General features: G+C 36.1%; 1 protein-coding gene across 1 annotated transcript in view; it reads left to right on the top strand.

Moving 5' to 3' along the window:
• Nucleotides 1-20,726, top strand: part of FCHO2 (FCH and mu domain containing endocytic adaptor 2) — an 86,197-nt gene that overhangs the window by 11,137 nt on the left and 54,334 nt on the right. The window contains exons 3-8 of the mRNA XM_054289977.1: nt 3,401-3,475; nt 4,671-4,812; nt 4,897-5,049; nt 10,748-10,852; nt 12,782-12,880; nt 13,901-13,997. Of these exons, the coding sequence (XP_054145952.1) occupies nt 3,401-3,475; nt 4,671-4,812; nt 4,897-5,049; nt 10,748-10,852; nt 12,782-12,880; nt 13,901-13,997 (671 nt within the window). The remainder of the gene's footprint in view (nt 1-3,400; nt 3,476-4,670; nt 4,813-4,896; nt 5,050-10,747; nt 10,853-12,781; nt 12,881-13,900; nt 13,998-20,726) is intronic.

The raw sequence follows: 20,726 nt of genomic DNA on the forward strand, positions 1-20,726 counted from the left end.
AATTGATACTTCTTTTCCATAAGGGATGCATGATCAATCACAGCCTAAGCTAGCAGTAGTTTGTGACATATAGTTTAGATTCAAAGAAATAGAGAGACTTCAAATATTTGGTATCCTTTAATAAAAATATTTGAGAGTCCAGATGTGTGCAGTGAAGCCCTTTGCTGCTGTTGTGAAGCTACTGTGGGATGTCATTCAATTTCCTGAGAAATAAAAATGGCTCAGTAGAACACATTTTTTCACATGGGCCAAATTCTTGATCTCAAAAAGAAATTGGATTAGACAGTACTTGAGCAGTATTTTACAATGGTTCAGTTCTCTCGTCCATGATCTCTTTTGCATATTTGTTAATTGCAAAGAAGTTAAGAGATGATGCGCACAGTTATCTGTTCTCCTCCTTCTGTAGATTATACTCTGAATACTGTTTCACTGAATACAGTACTGTCTTCTGCTGGGAATATGTTAAGTGGATGGGCAACATGTATTAGGAGCCATCGAGATCTAGTGTTTTCATGCTTTGGCTTTTGTGTACCTGATTTCTGAGCTCTTCCCTATGAAAACTAAATTTACATAGATTTGAATTTCGAATCTGTTTTTCCATCCTTTTTACACAATTGGCTGTTTTCTGTCTTTTTTTTCAGAAGTGGATACATAAGAGGGTGAAAACTGTTGAATAGGCAGAGACAGATCTGAGTTGGTGGTAATACTTTTGACAAATTGGAGTACTTACCCTTTCTAGGTAGAGCAGTCATCTAGTAAGCTGGGTTTGTTGGAGTCTCCAGACTAGTCAGAAAATATACTTTTTATGAAGTGATTTTGCATGGAAAGAAGAGATGGGTCAGCATGTTTGGATGTACAGACTGCTTAGGGCACAAAAACGTGTGTGAAGCCCATCTCTGTTACTTGTGCTGTTCAAAATGGTGTTTTTGTTGTGTGTAGCCTAATTGGGGAAGAGTATTGTTTCCTTTTCTCCAGCCTTAGAATTGGTAATGAAAAAATGTGTAAGACATGGAATAACTTTTAAAATTATTGTAATCTTAACCATTTCTTAAAAAAATATTTCAAAATTTCTGTAAGAACATTCTGAGATTGTGAACTTTTTTTGCTGAGAAAAACAAGCATTTGAAACATATGAATTTGTAATAATATTTCTATGCTGTATGTGCCATTCCTGCCTGATATCCTAGAAGGACCAGAAGTTTTGTTCCTTGTCTGTGTTCAGTGACACAGTATTGTTACTGGTCATGTATTAAAAGAACCAAAAGCCAGTTGGATCTGTGGTTTAGAAGTTTGTCATCTGAAGGAGTGAGTTTTCTGCCAGGCAGTCTGCTTAATGTTGGTAAATCATGAATGCGACAGGTTATCTATCTGCTGAAAGGTTAGACACCAGTTCTTAAAATCATCAAATCATAGAATGGTTTGAATTAGAAAGGATGTTCAACATGATCAAGTTCCAACCCTCCCCTGTTGTGATCAGGGACATCTTTCACTAGACCAGATTGCCCAATGCCCCTTCCAACCTGGCCTTGACTAAAGGCCATGCTTCACTTATAAAGCATGTAGAAATTTTTGTTTGTTAAAGAAGTCAAAATAAGAAGGTTGAGCTGTCTGCATAGTTGGTTTTTTTTTCTTTATATTTGTGGAAGATTTTGTAGGTGAACTGTCATGCATCTAAAGTCTAAACTTTTTATATCTAAGAAATCATGCTGCTTTTCTAGGAGAGATGTAGGTACAGAAATGTGTTGTTTTTTCTCCGGGAATCTTTCTAATGTTTTTCTGCACCAATTGCCTGTAAGCATCATAGAAAAAATCTTCTAGATCAGATGAAACTAACAATGCATATGTTTCCATTTAACTTTTAAATGTTTGGCAGATCCCAGGCAAAGACACACATTCAAGTGGGTGAAAATTAATTTACTAAGAAAATCGTAGTCTATTACCTGTACAACAGAGTGCTCTGCAAAGTCAGTTGATAGGACAAATGTACTAATTAGTCATCTTTCAGTTCTTAGTCTTTTTACTGATGTGTGTTAATACTCTGTAGTGAACTCCAGTTTTGTGGAGATAGTTCAGGGAAGTATGCTGTAAATTGGTTCAAAGAAAAGGCTTATGGATTTTGGCCAAAATTCTTGTGTTTAAACAGAAAAAATAAGTCACTGAGTTATAAAATCTGGAAAACTTGGGTAGACTATACAGATGATTAGTCAAAATATATTGTTCATCGTGGCAATTAAAAAAAAAATCATTGTCTATGCTTGGTGCATGTGTGCTTGCTGTTGTGGAGTGTGCAAGATTTCCAAGCCTTGGAAAGTTAACTTTTCCTTATCATCTAAAATATGATCATATGTGGAACAAGGATAAAGTGAATTGACTTTCTTTTATGGTGAATAACTTTGCAGTAGATAATACTCAAAATTAAATTTATCTGTTGCATGTTGCAGTTTAATCACCTTCTCCAGACAGATTTCCAACTAACAAACTGGATAGTTATTTTGGAAGTTCAGTAAGTTTTAACACATGCTCCTCTCTTTCAGGTGAATACCCCTACTTTGTTTTCATATTTTCACAAGACAATTCTTTTTGCTTGTAAACTGTTGTTGTGCACCAGAAAAGAAAACTTCTGTCTCAGGTTATAGTCATGGTATCACTTGAGAGAGGGATGAATTTTTCATCTGCCTTTTTTTCTTCTCTCATGTCCTGTGTAAACGTATTACACAGCAGGAAAGAAATTGCTCCAAGTTTTTCAAGAGAAAACAATTACAGTATTTACTCATATCTAGGATGCTTCCTAATCTAAGTTGACACTATATAGTGAATATTGTTTAAGGTGAAAAATTAAAATACTGTGTATTTTTAATAAAAGGAGGGTGAGGAAGATTAATAGGGAAGGACTTGCAGGGAGTCACTGCTGTAATAGATGATTCCGTGCCAATTGCCCTGCAGAGGCTCTGAGAAGGGAATCTGTGCCAACCCTTGGATTTCGCCTCTCTAAAAGACAAGTGAAATTGTGTGTTCGAGTAAAGGAAAATATTAGAACACTTTGTGTAGTTTCTTAACTCAGATATTACTGTGTGAAGAACCTAAAGGAAAGAACAGCCTACCCCCAACAATAAGACTAAACAAGACCTCATTTTGTTTTATGTGATTGTTCCGTAAATATTTTTGGTTTCTGCGTTTGACTTGTTCTGCTCCCTGTAATGTTTTGTCACAGGGTTCTTAGATTATTTTTTAAAATATACTAATGTATATTTTAAAATGTATGTACAGCTTTTGAGAGATCATTTAAATGGAATAATTTTTAGCTCATGTAAAAAGTCTTCTGTTTTTAACCTTTAGAACGCATATTCAGTCTTCTTACCTTCAAATTTTTGATTGTACTTTTGATGGCTTTCTTTGGCAGGGCAACAATAGAGGAGACATATTCAAGGTCGATGACAAAACTAGCCAAATCAGCAAGCAATTACACACAACTTGGGTAAGTAAGTGTACATAAGAGAGAAATAAGTCACTGTATACATGGTAAGATCAAGTCTGATTCTGAATATTTTATTGATGATGTTGAAGGTTAGTGTAACTTTATCTTTAAAAACGGTTGTTAGGTCTTTAGTAGCCATGCAAAAATTCCTGCGGACAAAGACAGCACAGTTCTTTGAACTGAAGAAAAAAACCAAAGCCTAAATACAGATAAACTGTCTTCTGTGTTTAAAGCAGAGTTCTTTTCAGACATAGTTACTTCTATTATGTCCTCTCAAGCCTATGGAAATTATTTTGAAGAGAGAACATATGGCCTGCAAATATGGCAGTGAATTTATTTATTTCTTTTTTTGGGGTGTTACCTGTTCTCCGAGATGTTCAGAATGAAGCTTTTCCATAGATTTATTCCACAGTTAAATGGAAGTTTTATACTCCTGGTATGTTTTTAAAAACTAGAATGATTAATGGATACCTTTCCATTAGATAGATTAGACCAATGAAAACTCAGACTTCTGAGAAAAACTAGATTTTTTTTTTTATAGTAATGTAATCTAGAAATGTGGGGAGCTTTCATCAGTGAATAATTTGATAATAGTTGTTTTTGCTCTTTAAATTAACAGGCAGATACAGAACCTTTGAACATAAGAGCTTTAAAGCCTATGGTTAGTATTGATTTCTAGCAGCACTAACCAGAATAGCAAGGCAGAAGTATGTCTTTGGAACGCTTGGAGAAAGTCCATTCAGCACAGAAATCTGAATCTGAGAAATGATCCCACCTCTTTGTTCATCTTCGTTAATCAGTAAATCCTTTTTAGTGGCAGACCATCCAATATTTTTTCTCCATCTTGTGGCTGCAATGATGTAAGACAACTAGAGATGTCACTAGCCAGGGAATTCCTGATTTGTTCACACTGATCAAGTATACACATAATAGTATTTACTACCACTTAAATTATTTTAAGCTGTTCTTGGACTGTCTTGATGCTTGGCATTGTTGTGTGCTCATTATAGTGTTAAATGAAATTTGTGGTGTTTTACTTATTAGAGCCAATACAAGTAAAACACTGGATGTTTTGTTTATTCAATTTTAGGAGAAGTGAACTGTAAACTTACAGATTATTCTGTAGCACTACTAAAAAAATTGCCAACTGAAAGAAAAAAACCAAAACAGATTAACATTATTTTCCTCAATCCAGGACATTTGCACCTGTTTGGGATGTTTTCAAAACCTCAACAGAAAAACTAGCAAGTTGTCATTTGGATCTTGTGCGGAGATTGCAAGAGCTAATAAAAGAAGTTCACAAGTATGGAGATGAACAGATCAAAGCTTACAAAAAGGTTATTCTTCTTTTTCTTATGCATGCCAAATGACTTGTAAACATTAAAATGGTTTGGTTTTGACAACCATATGATATTTGGCAGACTAAAGAAGATGTTTCAGGAACTTTGGAAGCAGTGCAAAATATTCAAAGTATCACTCAGGCCTTGCAGAAATCAAAAGAAAACTACAATGCAAAGTGTGTGGAACAAGAACGCTTGAAAAAGGAAGGAGCAACACAGAGAGAAATTGAAAAGGTAGCTGCCACATCTTACTTTAATTGTGCTATATTATTATCACTGCTTTTAATGAAGGAATGGGACCACCATTGGGCTAAGAAACAACTTATTGCTCAGATAAACATCAGTCTCAGATGTCATGAGATTTTAAAGGAGCAAACTGTTTGCCATAGCTCAAAGTAGTCACAAGTTCTTTGTTACAAGACAATATATAACTTTCTAAACCAATGGACAGTTGCCACAAGGTTTATTTTGCTTTTCTAACCTATCACCTTTACTCACTTCTACTGCACTGCAGATACTTTTACCCAGGGGGGTATTATGACACATATACACATATACTTCCATTATAACTTTTAAACTCTTAACTTACTCTATTACATTACTCTCCTTACAATTATATTACTCTCCTACAGACCCTTCACCATCTTACCCAGTACAGTTTCTTACTTAAGGTATATTCTTACTTACAACTATAGAGACATAGGTTTATGATTTTTCTACTTAATGTCTATGTACTTTATTTTTACATTAATCCAAGCTCCTTCCAAGGCTGCAGATCAAACTCCCCTGTATCTGTGGAAGTTTCTATCTTTCCATTTCCCACAGTGCTACTAATTGTCATACATGTTCACCTTGTATTAGTAAGTGGAATGCTCAGAAAGGATTAAACATAGTTGAAAGTTGTGACTACTTGGAAATATGCACGATATTGTTAATATCTAGATAAGTATTGTTTACACTTACTTCCTTGTCTATTCTTACTGTACTGTATTTCTAATTTTTCACTTTATAAATACCTGCATCAAATGATAGTTTTGTGTAGTGTCTTTAACAGAAACTATGCCCAATTGTTTTAAAATCTATTGCATTTTTGAATATATTTTCTTATGTAAATGCTCAATGCCCTTGAGTAACAGAACTCAGGAATAATTGTGTTATCCCTGCAAAGAGATAAAGTAGCTGCGTACATGAGTATTTGAAGTCTGTTCAGTAAAGAAAATGTTATCAGCACTTTCACTGCTGTTTTAAAAGATTCCAATCTCATGGACCAGAGACTGAAGGGATCTTCACGATGAGTCAATACAATTAGTATCTTGAGGTGTATTTAGTACTGTCTGTGGGTTATAATGGGGGATTGATCCATTCACAGAATCACTCAATGTCTAGGGTTGACAGGGACCTCTGAAAGTTTTCCTCTCTATTCCTCATGCTCAGGCAGGGCCATCTAAAGCCAGTTACTCATGACCTTGTCTAGACAGCTTTCTAGTATCTTCAAGGATGGAGATCCCATGGTGTCTCTGGGCAACCTGTGCCAGGGCTCAATCACCTTCACAGGAAAAAGGTGTTCCCTGCTGTTTTCAGAGGGAGGAAACCTTTTGTGTTTTCAGTAGTGCTCAGTGATCAAACCATTGTCTCTGGTTTGATCACTGAGCACCACTGAAAAAAGCCTGACTTTGTCTTTTTATGTAGTCTCCCTTCAGGCATTTGTATCTCTTGGTAAGATTTGCCCTCAGGCTGAGCAGTTCCAGCAGTCTCAGCTTTTTCTTATGGGTCAGATGCTTCAGTCCCTTCATCATCTTCATGCCGCTTTACTGGATTCTCTTCAGTATGTCTGTGTCTCACTTGCAATGAAAATTCCGGAACTAGACACTACTCCAGGTGGGGGCCTCCCCAGTGCAGAGTAGAAGGGAAGGATGCCCTTCCTTGACCTGCTGAGAAAATAGTAACTTTTTCCTATTTTCAGGAGTCTAACTAGTAGAGGAAAGAAGTCACCTTTCCTTGTCTCTAGTTACAAGTTCTCTTATTAAATCACGAATCCTCTGCCTATTTCCGTTTCAATTAACTGGTCTGTGTATGACTTTGGTCTTGATAGAATGATGTTTTTGCTTTCAGTCCTGCTATCTTGATGGAGAAGATAGCATTGGTTCTTGTCTTTTCACTGATGACAAATGTTATTTTGTTGACTGTTTCAGTTGTTTTATCTTGGTACAAATCTAGCTTTTTTCCCCCAGCTTCTGTCTCAAATGGGAGTTCATGCTGGATTCTAGACATGAATCAGATGTGTGTTGGCACATGTTTTCCTGCTAGTCCGTTCAAAGTATAATTTTTCTAAATTCTTATAAATAGGGTTTCAGTAGGAAAGGTTGACTTGAGGGAAGGCTTTTTAAGATGTAGCCTTATCCTTCATTTGGAAACAAAAAAATACTCAACATGACAGATGTCTGCATGAGAAGGGGGAAAGAGGAAGCACTTTAGGAGGAGGGTAATTTTTTTACTGTTTTATGCATCTTCCTTAGGTACAATTGTGTCATTGAATAGTACTTGAATGCAAGTACTTAAAATATGTTTCTAGTGGGAGTAGGTAACTGACATTGTCACATTCTCTTCTGTCATGCCTCTATTCAAATTTACACTTGCAGTTTTGTAAACAGAGTGACCAAAAATGTGTTAATTATTAGACAGGCTGGCAGCCCGTGGCTTGGACGGGAGCACTCTTTGCTGGGTGAGGAACTGGCTGCACGGCTGGGCCCAGAGAGTGGTGGTGAATGGTGCTGAATCCAGCTGGCAGCCAGTCACCAGTGGTATCCCTCAGGGGTCTGTGCTGGGCCAGTTCTGTTTAATATTTTTATTGATGACATGGATGAGGGTTTAGAGTCTTTCATTAGCAAATTTGCAGATGACCCTAAGCTGGGAGCGTGTATCGATCTGTTAGAGGGACAGAGGGCTTTGCAGAGGGACTTGGAACGGTTGCATGGATGGGCAGAATCTAATGGGATGAGATTCAGTAAGTCCAAGTGCCGAGTCTTGCACAATAACTCCCTGCAACGTTAGACGCTGGGGATGGTGTGGCTGGACAGTGCTCAGGAGGAAAGGAATCTGGAGGTGCAGGTTGACAGTTTGCTGAACATGAGCCAGCAGTGTGCCCTGGTGGCCAAGAAGGCCAAGGGCATCCTGGCCTGTGTCAGGAACAGTGTGGCCAGCAGGAGCAGGGAGGTCATTCTCCCCTGTACTCAGCACTGGTGAGGCCACACCTCGAGTGCTGTGTCCAGTTCTGGGCCCTCAGTTTGGGAAGGACCTTGAGACGCTTGAGCACATCCAGAGAAGGCAACGAGGCTGGAGAGGGGCTGGGAACACAAACCCTGTGAGGAACAGCTGAGGGAGCTGGGGGTGTTCAGTCGGGAGAAAAGGAGACTCCGAGATCTCTCTTTAGAGGTCTCTTATCACCCTCTTCAACTTCCTGAAGGGTGGCTGTGATGAGCTGGGGGTCAGTCTCTTTCTCCAGGCAACAACAGACAGAACAAGAGGACACAGTCTCAAGCTGCACCAAGGGAGATACAGGCTAGAATTAAGGAGGAAGTATTTTACAGAAAGAGTGGTCAAATACTGTAATCATCTACCCAGGGAGGTGGTGGAGTCACCATCCCTTGATGTGTTTAAAAAAAGACTGGATGTGGCACTTGGTGCCATGATCTAGTTGAGGTGTTAGAACATGGGTTGGACTCGATGATCTTAAAGGTCTCTTCCAGCCTAGAAATTCTGTGATTCTGCAATTTATTCTTCCTTTGGTAGAAAATAGATGTATTACTTTCAGTGCAACATATAACTATTTGCGTGCAAAATCACAGATTCACTGCTTTCTCAGAAAACAAGGGATCTGCACCAGTATACTAAGAGTTTATCACAAAGTGAAATATTTGGAGAGATACTTTGTTGAAGAATCTAAGGAAGTATCTGAGACCTTGCAAGTCTCATTGCAGCTGGAAGTTAATACTGACTTGCATAATAATTTCCTGTTGTTCTCTGACTTGTAAACTTCTCTATTTTTAGTGACTTAACAAAAAATCAGTTGACTGATCCTTATTCTTTCACATACTGTAAATCTGATCACATACTGTAAGTACAGTTCTAGCAATTGCTGTACCTGAGAATAGTCATATCCTATTTTCAGAAGAGATTACTAGTTAATCATACAGTGTCCATGTGTTTTATCATTTTTTCTGTCCTTCTGAGTACTTAGTTTTTTAATTGCTCTTCAACATGAAATACTGGCATTCTGCTCATCATTAAACATGATGGGAAATGGAGAATGTTCTTGTTTTGCCAAACTCCATTGCACATAGAGTTCAACTAAAAATACTTTACCAAAAAAAACCTCCCATTTTTACATCTTTTAGCTTGACATTACTTTCCTTTTTAGTGATTAAATTTGGAATCAACTTCAAAGCAGTCATACTTTTAAAAGCAAGATTTCACGGAGCATGTTGTATTTTCAGCATAGTAAATGGCAGTTGAGAAATATGATAGCACTCTGTGCTTCTCAGTGATTTTCCTCTGTAAATGTGTATGAGTGAGAATCATGAAGTAAAATTCAGGATAATAAACTGATAGGTTTAATACAACTTTTCTGAATAATCCATATTTTTATTATTTTAAATATTTTCACATTCTGGTATGCTGAGTTTAGAAGAGTTTGTGACTATGGTATGATTAGGTTTTCTTTGTAACTGGACAACTACTTTTGATTTCTATTCCTTTGAAGTGCTAATGGTATACTGTTACTCATGATTATCAGTTATTTTTCTCTTGGAAATTGCAGAATCTCTTTCTCTTGCCAGCGGGCATCTTTCTATTAACTCATTTGAAATTATAGATAGCAGTCAGCTTTACAAATCATTGTAAATAAAAAATAGTTTCTGTTAGACAGATGAAACTGATTTGCAAGGGGGAGGAGGGCTATAACTAGAACAAATAGAAAATATACAATTCTCTTTACTGATCTTATTAACAATTCAGGAATACTTTTGTATTACAAATTTCTGAGAGATAGTAAGCATGTTGAATAAAGAAGCTTGGAAAGAAAATGGTGCTCAAGATGATTTTCATTGGCATTTAATTTGGAAATGGATTATCAGTGGTTTGAAAGACTTCATCTCATGCATCATGATGTAAACTTTGAAAATTACTTTTTCTCTACCACAATCAGTCACTTCATTTAGTTTTGTTCTCCATGTAATACTGAGATTTTCCTGTATTTTGTTTTATGTTCTACTTAACTCCCAGAAAGTTGATTTTGGTTTATTAGCAACAAATAATGAAAAGTATAAATCTCCGAAGTACTATTAATAATAATAATACTGACTTGCCTAAATGTGATCTTCACTATACTCTGCACTAGCTTCACTTTCAAATATCTGTTAATTCATTGATGCAACTCCCATATACTTCTGAGTTTCTTTCTTCATTTCTAAGAGAACTTCAGCATCATGGGGTTTTGCCATTCCTTTCAGAATTGCACTTGTAACTGTTTGCTCTATATTCTAACCCTTCTTTTTTTCTTATTTTGCTGTTGCAAATATAACTTTGTTGTTCCCATTTGACAAGAGCTAATGAGTTGTCTTCAGCAATAAAAATTTGATATCAAAGTTAGTATTGTTATAAATATTTTAATAAAATTTTCATTGCTTCTAAGGGCAAGTGATTTAGTTGACTTAATTTGTTACACTTGTATGTGATTTATATATAGTAAAATCTCCAGTTGCTCTTATCTGAGATGTTTGGTGTTGAAATTTTGTTATGATGCGTCTCTGTTTTGGTGTCTGGTGCCTCTGTTTCATACCCCTGATAATTTTTAGAGATCATCCTGGGCTTTCTTTTAATATTAACTTTAAAAACCTGTATATGACATTTGTCTCATTTTTGTATTGATGTATAGGCAGCAGTTAAATCTAAAAAAGCAACAGATACCTATAAACTGTATGTGGAAAAGTATGCTGCATTGAAATCTGATTTTGAACTGAAGATGACAGAAACAGCACAGGTAAGTGTTGAATTAACTTTTGAAGTTGGTTAATGTATTCTATTTAATTTCTAGAGCAATTTGAAATTAAAGATTTAAAAAACTAGTCCCTTTGGAAATTGATCTGCTTGAAAGGCAGACACTGACTATGTATGTTGTGATAGCACTGTCCTTCAATGACACTGTGCTGGCACTCTAGAAGGTGTTTTGAAGAAATTTTTGGCAGAAAGCAAAATGAACTTCTGCAAGTATTGTATGTGCATTTTGTTTATGTGGAAAAACATCTGAATTGCTGGGCACCCTGGACTCATTTACAGGAATTTTAATATTGGGATCCATTGTGGCTTTTCATTATTATTCCACTGAAACACTAAAGTTACAGTTTGTTAAAATGCCTACCCAGGATTTACCTGAGGTTATGAAAAGCCATTACAGCTGTTCAAGTTTCTGGGGTTTTTTAAAAGACTATATTCTAGAAGATTTCAGGTGCTTTGTATCAATGCATATGCCATTTCTTGCTACATTTTAGACCACATTTGCCTAAGTGTCCTTAGCTCCTTAACTGTAGCTGTCCTTTTACTTAAAATTGAAAGTAATTTTCACCTAATGTTATTATGGACACTTGTAAACTTTCCACATTTGTCCATATTGGAAATGAAATTGTCATTCTGCCAATTAAAGATATATGCGTGGAATTCACTTTAAGTATAATGGTGTAGCTGCGTTCACAATTTGGTTGCACAATGGCTACTTTAAAGATGATGTGATAGGAAAAATTACATCCATGAATATATGGAAGCCCACTTCTGTGTGAAGCACATCTTGTATTGTCTTAATTCAGCATACATTTCATTTGAAAAGATGCTGATTAATTCTCAAAACTAAATCAATGAGAAGTGTGAGTATTTTAATTTCTTTCAATGCAAAATCAGTTGGTTTAGATTAAATCTGTCTTACAATGTCCAGTAAAAGTAAAATCGTAGAGTAGGCTACAGAGGATGTCTGTGTCTTCTGTAATTAAGATGAAGGCTGCTGAAGAAAAAGAAAATAATTTTAATCTCCCTAAGTGATGACTACAGAGGTACATAAGTATGGCAGAAGATTGAGGGTCTAAGAAGCTAGAGATATGTGTCTTGTATGCAGGGAGTCATAGTTTGTGAATCAGAGTAGCAGGATGTTGAAGAAGGGGATCTTCACAGAACCCTGTGCTAATTGGAGACAGGATTAAGTGGTGCACCGAAGTTTGGACACTCTTGAAAGGGTAGTTACAGAAATAGGCAGAGAACTAGGGAAGAGCAGAAGTAAACAAAAATTTCAAGACTGTTATGGTTGACTGTTGGAGAGGATGAGAACATTTTTAGTTCTGAGTTTTGGCCCGGAAGAGGCCATTGAAAACTTTGGAAGTGATTTTAAAATGGCTGTCAGCTGACAGCCTGGGTAAAAAGGAACAAACTGTAAAAATTATGCATGATGAGTTTAAAGATCAAACAAATCATATTTAAAGAACATAGATTTAACTAGAGAAAGAGTGTGCATGTTTACAGTTGTTCTAAAAAGGAAGTGCAAAATAGATCCAGACATAAGATTTCTTGGTTTAGGTGAAAAAACAAGACTCTTCAGTTATGGAGAAAAGAGGAAACTTGAACACCTTCTAAACATCTTTTGGTAGAAATAGATCAGATTTTTTTGAAGGGCTAGATGAAAGTTCACACAGTAAGTAAAAAAGTTCAATAATAATTCTGAAATGATCGCTTGCTTTCTTAAGTGCATTATTTCATAACTGAATTCTGCACTTTACTTTCCTGAATGTGACTATTAGGTTTAAGATGTGGGGGAAAAAAAGGGCTTATTTGTTATTTTTTCATTTTAGCGTATTTAATTATTGAAATTTAAGATTTATTGTTTCAGGAAATATTTTCATTATTATTAATTGCTTATATTTGTTTGCAGAAATTTCAAGACATTGAAGAAATGCACCTTCTTCGAATGAAAGAGATTATACAGTCATTGTCAAATACCATAAAAGAAATTCATTTACAAATAGGAGAGGTATTTTTATACTATATTTGGATCATGCTTTGTTTTTCCTTAATTGTTAAATGAAATATTTCTTTCTTTGTGAAATTCAACATAAGGTCAAATTTCCATGGCTTCCTGTTGCATTTTTAAGTTCAGTACCACAAAGTTTACCAAATAAGACTGGATAAATTTTGTCATCAAGAAAAAAAATATTAGAACAATTTGAAGAATTTAAAAGTTGAAGAATTTTTAGTGTATTTCTAAATTCTGCTTCCTGGATATTAATTTAGCACTCATTTCACACAGATTGAGGATACTGCTTTTTAAATTAGAACTAGAGATTATATCAGTCTGGGAAGTTTCCAAGTATGTTATACTCTTGGATTTTATGAGCAAAAGATATTTAGTAACAGAAGCTTTTATAATATCTTTCGTTTTGATGGAAGTTGAATTAATTAATAATCTTTATAAGCAGTCCTCTTTTATTTTTTTTGAAGTGTCACTTTATTTGCTTACACTTTAGTATTGAGGTTCTCTGCTAATAAATGATCATCACAAGGGTGATGCTGTTAATTTCTAAAGTATATACACATCCTTCCTTGTTGAAAAAACCTATTAACAGCATGTTGTTAGAGCAAAACAACGTGTTGCTAGACCAGAAGTATTACAAAAGTAAGGCTTTTTACTCAAGCAGGTGGGAGTTGTGATAATACACTAATAACAGTTCACGCCCTGAACTGGTGCTGGCTGAAAAAACTGCCTGTCTTCCTGACATTATAGTGGGATATGTTGCCAACAAATGTAGAAAAATATATATACACAAGTTTTTTAACATGGAAGAAATAGAAGTAAAAGCTAGATCTGTCATTTCATTTTTTGTCTATAGTGTACCCACACTTGCCAATACTACAGAAAGGAGTAGTTTTTCCTAGATAAATTATCTTTTGATTTTTCTAAGTCCTAATTTTTCTAATGTGTTTTAGGGGAAGGATTATGAATTTTAATTTCTACAAAAGCTACTTCTTAAAGTTAATAACTTTTTTTTTTAAGGTGCATGAAGAGTTTATTAATAACATGACAAATACAACAGTTGAGAGTTTAATACAGAAATTTGCTGAGTCAAAAGGAACTGGCAAGGAAAGACCTGGTAAGAAATTAAAACTCACAGAATAGGAAATGTTAGCTTTAAAACTGGAAATTTCCATTCTTAATGAAATGTCAAACCTGTATTTGTTAATGTGCTGTATTTTTAACATATGTTCAAATTCTTAGTATTCATTATTAACTTTGATATGAAATGGTTTGTGGAAATTGGTAATGCAGAATTCATTATGTGCATGTAGTATTTGTGTTCATGATGCTTGGTAGTTTATTGGTCTGTACAACTAAACTATGCAGTTTCCTGGAACATCAGGAAAATTTGTCAAGAAGCTGTAGTTCCTTATACTACAAAATATGTGTTGTCTGCTATGTGTTTCTTGTACAAACTGTGAAATCTGCATAAATTGTACTTCAGAACTTTGTTGAATATAAACGTATTAAGAGCAGATGTCTATAAAGCTGTTTATTCAGCTATTGGAACGGTTGCATAAATTTGTTCAGCTTACCAAATTATCATTTTAATAGATACACAATATCTATTCTTTTATAAAATGTATTTTAATATACAATAATGTGTATTGCTTCTTTAGTAAGAAGCAAATTGAATAGTACTTTCTGAAGCTACTGTTGATTGGGTGTGGTAAGACTTTCCTGGACTGGCATAAAAAGTTGTTCTCACTGTACTGCCTATATAGTGTCACTTTAATATTGGCATGAATATACAGTCACTAGGTGTGTAAACAAGGAATTAGTAGTACTGTTTCCTTCAGTGCTAGGAGTCCTCACAAGCATCTCTGTCTTCTAGTAGAGGCACACAAAGATGGTTTTTTTCCTAGAGCAAGAATGTACATACCAGAGTAGGTAATGAAAATTTATAATGAATTGTTAAATATTATTAGGTGTCTTGCAATGTGTGTGGGAGGTGTTTAAAACATAACATTGTTTCATATTCTTTCTGTGATCCTGTAATGCTGATATCCAAGTGGACTGAGGTAAGATTACATATGGAATGATTTTTGAGAGTTTCCTGTGTATGTATCAATTTCTCAGTAAAGCTTAAAAAAGAAAATATGTGAACTTTAGGGTATCAAGTTCAGTTGGTCTGAAACAGGACAAAGACATGTTACAATTTGGTGTTCAGACCTCTTGGATTAGCTGTTGCCAAGATGTCACGGGAGGGATCTCCATCTTGCATTTAAGGTTCTGACTGCCTGGGTTACAAAGACCCTTGCTAATTTGTCCTAGAACATTGCACACTTCAAGTCATGCTATCCAGCATGGGTTTTGCCAGACAACATTGTAATTTTTAGAGAAGTAACACTTCACCATTTAATTTAATGGAAAAATTACACACATTTATTCTTGCTGCTTTACAGTTCTTCCCATCTGTGCTCTCTGAGGACGAATAAAAACTTCTCCAAATATATTCTAAGAAAGTTAAGCCAAGTATTTTTAAGAAACAATAACACATTTAGTGTGTAAATATATGCACCTTCAATTTTCTTTTAAATTATTTTATTGATACAAGCTTTGTCAAGCAGTCATAGTGCAGGGAGAAAGTATAGTCAAATTCAGCAGCAAAAAATATAAATTCACAAGAAGTTTTGGAGCGTTCAAGAGTAACAGCACAGACTTCTAATGACGTTAATTATGCTTATTGCTTCTCATATATTTGTTTTATAAACTTAGAATCATAAAACTTTGATAATTCCGAAGATTTGGAAGGCAAAGTGAAGTGTCAGTCTTCTGAGAATGAAAAGGACACAACCACTCTTAAGGACTACTTTTTCTTGATTAAACTTCCACTTTTTTGCATCTGAGAACAGTTCACAGTGAAAAGATAATTCATGGAACAAATGCTGAAAAGTCTGTGGGATGTATTTATTAATTAGGTTGAAGAAGGAGATGGCTCCTCAGAAAAACTAAATATTCAATGTAAAAAATGATACTGACTTGGCTTACAAAACAAATGCAGAAAAACTGCATTTGTTGTCACTGTTGGTTTTAACTGTCACTGTAGGTTGTAACTTAAATATGTTTAAAAGCAATATTTTCAAATTCCCCAGGACTATGTAAGCATTTTTTCATCCTTTTCATATTATTTGTGGGTTATTATGATAAGTGAGATGGGTGGGTACCTTCAGATAAAATAAACTAAAAAGGCAGTGCATAACAAAGGTTTTTAGTTTATTTCAGTATATTCTAGCTGTTTATAGTTATTCACAGCAGAGTTCACTTGCTTTTATTTATATCTGTAAAAATAAGAATGAATCAGAAATGAAGAACTGATGAGAATTACAAACCATTTACAGTAAAGTTAACTGCATATCTGAAATGTATCTGTACAGTGATGTCCGTTTTACCAGATTATATGGGCTCCCTCTGGTGGCTAATTTCTGTCGCCTGGAGTCAGAATGTAGAGGGATATCTAGAATTCAAGTCTGTCTTGTCCAAATAAAAGGTTTTCTTTCAAACAGTAATGCTTTGTGAGAGTTTAATTCGCTCAGGAACTTCTTTACAATGGCTCTTTTTGCACTGCTACCTAAATAAATTATCTAGTCAGCTTTTTAACCTGCTTCTCACTGAATTTGCTTTAATTTTTTCTTTATCAATTCAGTTTAGAATTAGAGTTTTTAGTAATACAGCATTTGGAGAAGTAATAATTTTTGTTTTCTGACTTCCATTCAGTGAAAAAAAAACCAAAAGACCAAACCACTTACATCCAGTTGTGAATCTTTAGTTCTAACTGAAAAGAAGGTTAGTGTAAAACATCAAAAAACAAAGCTGTCAGGACCAGTAAGGCTTTAGATGAGAATTTAATGTGTTCCCTGAACTGCCTCTAACACCCAGAGGAGCCAGGATGAGGTCAAAGAATGGGCCCATGTGAACCTCATGAGGTTTAACATGACCAAATGCAGGGTACTGCCTGTGGGTCAGAGCAGGCCTGGTACCAGCACAGGCTGGGCATGAACAGATCCCAGCAGCCCTGCCCAGAAGGAATTGGGGGTGCTGGTGGCTGAGAGGCTGGACATGCCCCAGCCATGGGCACTGCCAGCCCAGAGAGCCACACGTGTCCTGGGCTGCATCCAGAGCAGGGTGGGCAGCAGGGCAGGGAGGGGATTCTGCCCCTCTGCTCTGCTCTGCTGAGACCCCACCTGCAGGGCTGCATCAGCTCTGGGGGCACAGCACAGCAAGGACAGGGAGATGTTGGTGTGGTCAGAAGAGAGACACCAAGTTTATTAAAACACCTCTCGTATGAGGACAGGCTGAGGGAGTTGAGGCTGTACCGCCTGGAGAACAGTATGCTCCAGCAATAATAGCTGATTGTGGCCTTCCAGTACTTAAAATAGGCTTATAGGAAAGATGGGGATAAGAAATTAGAGCCTGTAGTGGTATGGCAAGGAGTAATATTTTTAAACTCAAAGAGAGTCAATTCAGACTAGATATAATTAAGGTGTTTTTTATCATGAAGGTGGTGAAACACTGGAACAGGTTGCTCAAAGTGGTAATTTTTCCATCCATGGAACCATTCATCTTCATGTTTGACAGGACTCTGAGCAGCCTGATCTTGTCAAAGATGTCTCTGCTTATTGCAGGGGGGATTAGAAAAGATGAGCTGTAAAGATCCCTTCCAACCCAAAATATTCTAGGATTCCATGATGTTCCCAGTGTTAGGTTTAATACCAGATTTGATACCATGAGTTGGAAGATACTTTAGTCACTCATATGGTTCTGCAATGTTCATCAAAACTTATCTGTGACCGTGGTCACAGGGATTTTCAGGTGAAAGGAGAGACAAGAATGTTGACTCTGTGGTCAGAAGGCTTGATTTATTATTTTATGATATATATATTACATTATAGCTATACTAAAAAGAAAAGGAAGGAAAAGGTTTCTTGAGAAGCTAGCTAAGCTAAGAATAGAAAAGAAAAGAATGAAAACAAAAGGCAGCTCTCTTGGACTCTGTCCGAGATAGCTCTGTCTTGATTGGCCATTAATTATAAACATCTAAGAAGGGCCAATCACAGGTGGACCTGATAATACTTGTTTACATTCTGTCTCTGAAGCTTCTTAGCTTCTCAGAAGGAAAAATCCTAAAGAAGGGATTTTTAGTGAAAAGTTGTCTATGACACTTAACCACTTCTGATTGATTGGTTTCCTGTTCGTTGTAGTCTCTTGCTTCATATTCCTTGGAAATCTAATCTAATTTATTGTATGGCAGAAGATATCTGCTTTTCTTCCAAAATATATTTAAATCAATAATGGAAGTGTTACCAGAGTAATCTTCTTTCAGATTAATGAGATACCAATGCGCTCTAGCTCTAGATACCTAATCTATTAATCTGTTAAAAAATTGGTTTGTTCTAATGTGCAGTGTTGGTGCACAAGGCATAGAAGCTGCTAAGAAGTTTAAGCTCATATTCTTTTTAGATTTTATATCTGAAATTTTCCGATTAATATCAAATTTCTTTTAAGAGGTTAGTGAATGCCTATATATCTGTAGTTGATAATGACTAATTTTAGTTACTGAATTACCATATCCACTTCTCGTCTATGGGGAACTAGATCTGTGTGTTTGTTCTTGTATTAGTTTTTGCCCACTACATGGTTCACTTAGAAGGTTTCATCCAGCCCAGTCTTGAATACTTTCAGAGATGAGGGATCCACAGCCTCTCTGGGCAACCACTACCTGTACCCTCACAGTAAAGAATTTCAGCACCCTCACAGTAAAGATTTTCATTCTAGTATTTAATTTAAACCTGTCCTTCTGCATGTTAAGGTCATTCCCTCCTTCCTATCGCTACATGCCTTTGTGAAAAGGCCCTTTCCACTTTTCGTGTAGGCCCACTGTAAGTACTGGAAGGTACTCTAAAGATACAATTGACTTTTTGGTTTGTGAGTGCCTCTGGCTGGGTCACAGTAGGCGGCTTGTCCACAAAACCCACCACATCTTTCTTTCACAAGGCTGCTCTCAACCCATTGTCTGCCCAGCCTGTATTGGTGCTTGGGATTGCTCTGACCCAGAATCGTGCTGTTGGCCTTTTTGAATTTCCAGAGGTTTGCTCAGGCCCACGTTTTAGGCCTGTTCTAGGTCTCTCTGGATGGCATTCCTTCTCTCTAGTGGGTCCACCATGCCACATAGCTTAGTGTCATTGGCAGCTTGCTATAGGTGCTCTCAACTGTCCATATCACTGACACAGATGTTAAACAGTACCAATCCCAATACTGTCCCCTGGGGAATACCACTTGTCACCGCTTTCCACTTGGACATGGAGTTTTTGATCGCAACTCTTACAGTGCAACCATCCAGCCAATTCCTTTTTCACCAAGTGGTCTGTCTGTCAGTTATGTTTCTCTCCAGTTTACAGACCAAGATATAATGCAAAACAGTGTCAAATGCTTTGCAGAACTCCAGGTAGATGACATCAGTTGCTCTTCCTTGATCCACCAGTGATGTAATCCCATTGTAGAAGGCCTTTGTCTTCATTAATTTGTTGTGGTATCGTTTTTAGTGGTTGTTGGTAGTTTGTTCCTTTATTTTTTCCCTTTTTTCTTAAAAAAATTTGAAGATGAAATCAAAACTTCAGCTGTAATGTGGATTGAAAAATGGAAAGCCATAATCTTGTTTGCTCCCTTGCTCTGCAGTAAAACAGTGATGTGCAGATGACAATTACTACATATGCTGTGTTGTTATTTAGTGTGAGGGAGAGAGGCATTGGGTCATTTTCAGCAGTAGTAATTTTTTTTTTAATTATTGGTTTTGTGCTAGCTTAATCCATGTTTCAGTATCTGAGAGCCCGTAGAAATACTTCTTGTCTTTTTTCATTATCCATTCAATAAATCTGAGCTTTTTACAGGGCCTGAAAGAGATTTGCATTTTTAAATATATTGAAAATTTGTGCCTGCAATTAATCTACTCTTTGGATTAAATTATAGCAGTAGTTTACAATGTTATAGTTATATTACCAACTACCAATAGTAGTTATATTACCAACACTTGCTGTTGGTCAGCCATCACTGGCTCTTTTACATATAGTAAAGTATTTGACTTTTGTTTCTCTTATCATTTTAGGTACTTGAAATATAGCATGAATATTTTTAATAAATTGGTGGTTCCACAGAGAACAAGATTCAGAAGGGACAGATGTAATGTTCCCATTCTGTTTCTTCCCGCACCAAATGCAAAAATTGACAATTTGGTTAGTAATCTATAATGCGGATTTTAAAAAGTTTGGTTTGTTGATTTTTGAAGCTGTTGAAGACCTATTTCACTTTATTTGCCCATGCAGAAGAAATCGTCTCAAGGCTCCTAGTAACTCCAGTCATGGAATGGAGTAAGGTCATGCATGTCAAGTGGAGACATAATTTCAAAATGACAAAAAAATTCCTGAATTGCTTTCTGGAAATGGTATAAAGATTAAGTTGATACAATTTTTAGTGAGTTAGGACTGCTATAATGTCAGGATCACTACTTTTTCACAAGGTAGCACATACTAGAAGAAAATACCCTGACATCTTTCTTAGTGTGCTGGTGATCCTTTTCTGTTCTGAGAAAACATATTTGGGAGCTCTGCTTGTTAGTAGAGATCATGAGGCATTAAAGCTTCATAAATATAAACATCTAACCCCCAAATTTTTGGGGGGTTTAACCTGGCCTTTGATTCTGTGAACTTAACTGAATTGTTGCTTATTTGATTAGAATAAGTTTTTATGTGGCTGTCTGTTGGTGGTGGCATTAGTGCAAAGTTTGGTGTGAGTTTATCACATGTGTTCA

Source organism: Melozone crissalis, unplaced genomic scaffold, assembly GCF_028551555.1.
Source record: "Melozone crissalis strain CALT ecotype California unplaced genomic scaffold, PUWL_Pcris_2 ptg000005l_1, whole genome shotgun sequence".
NCBI lineage: Eukaryota > Metazoa > Chordata > Aves > Passeriformes > Passerellidae > Melozone > Melozone crissalis.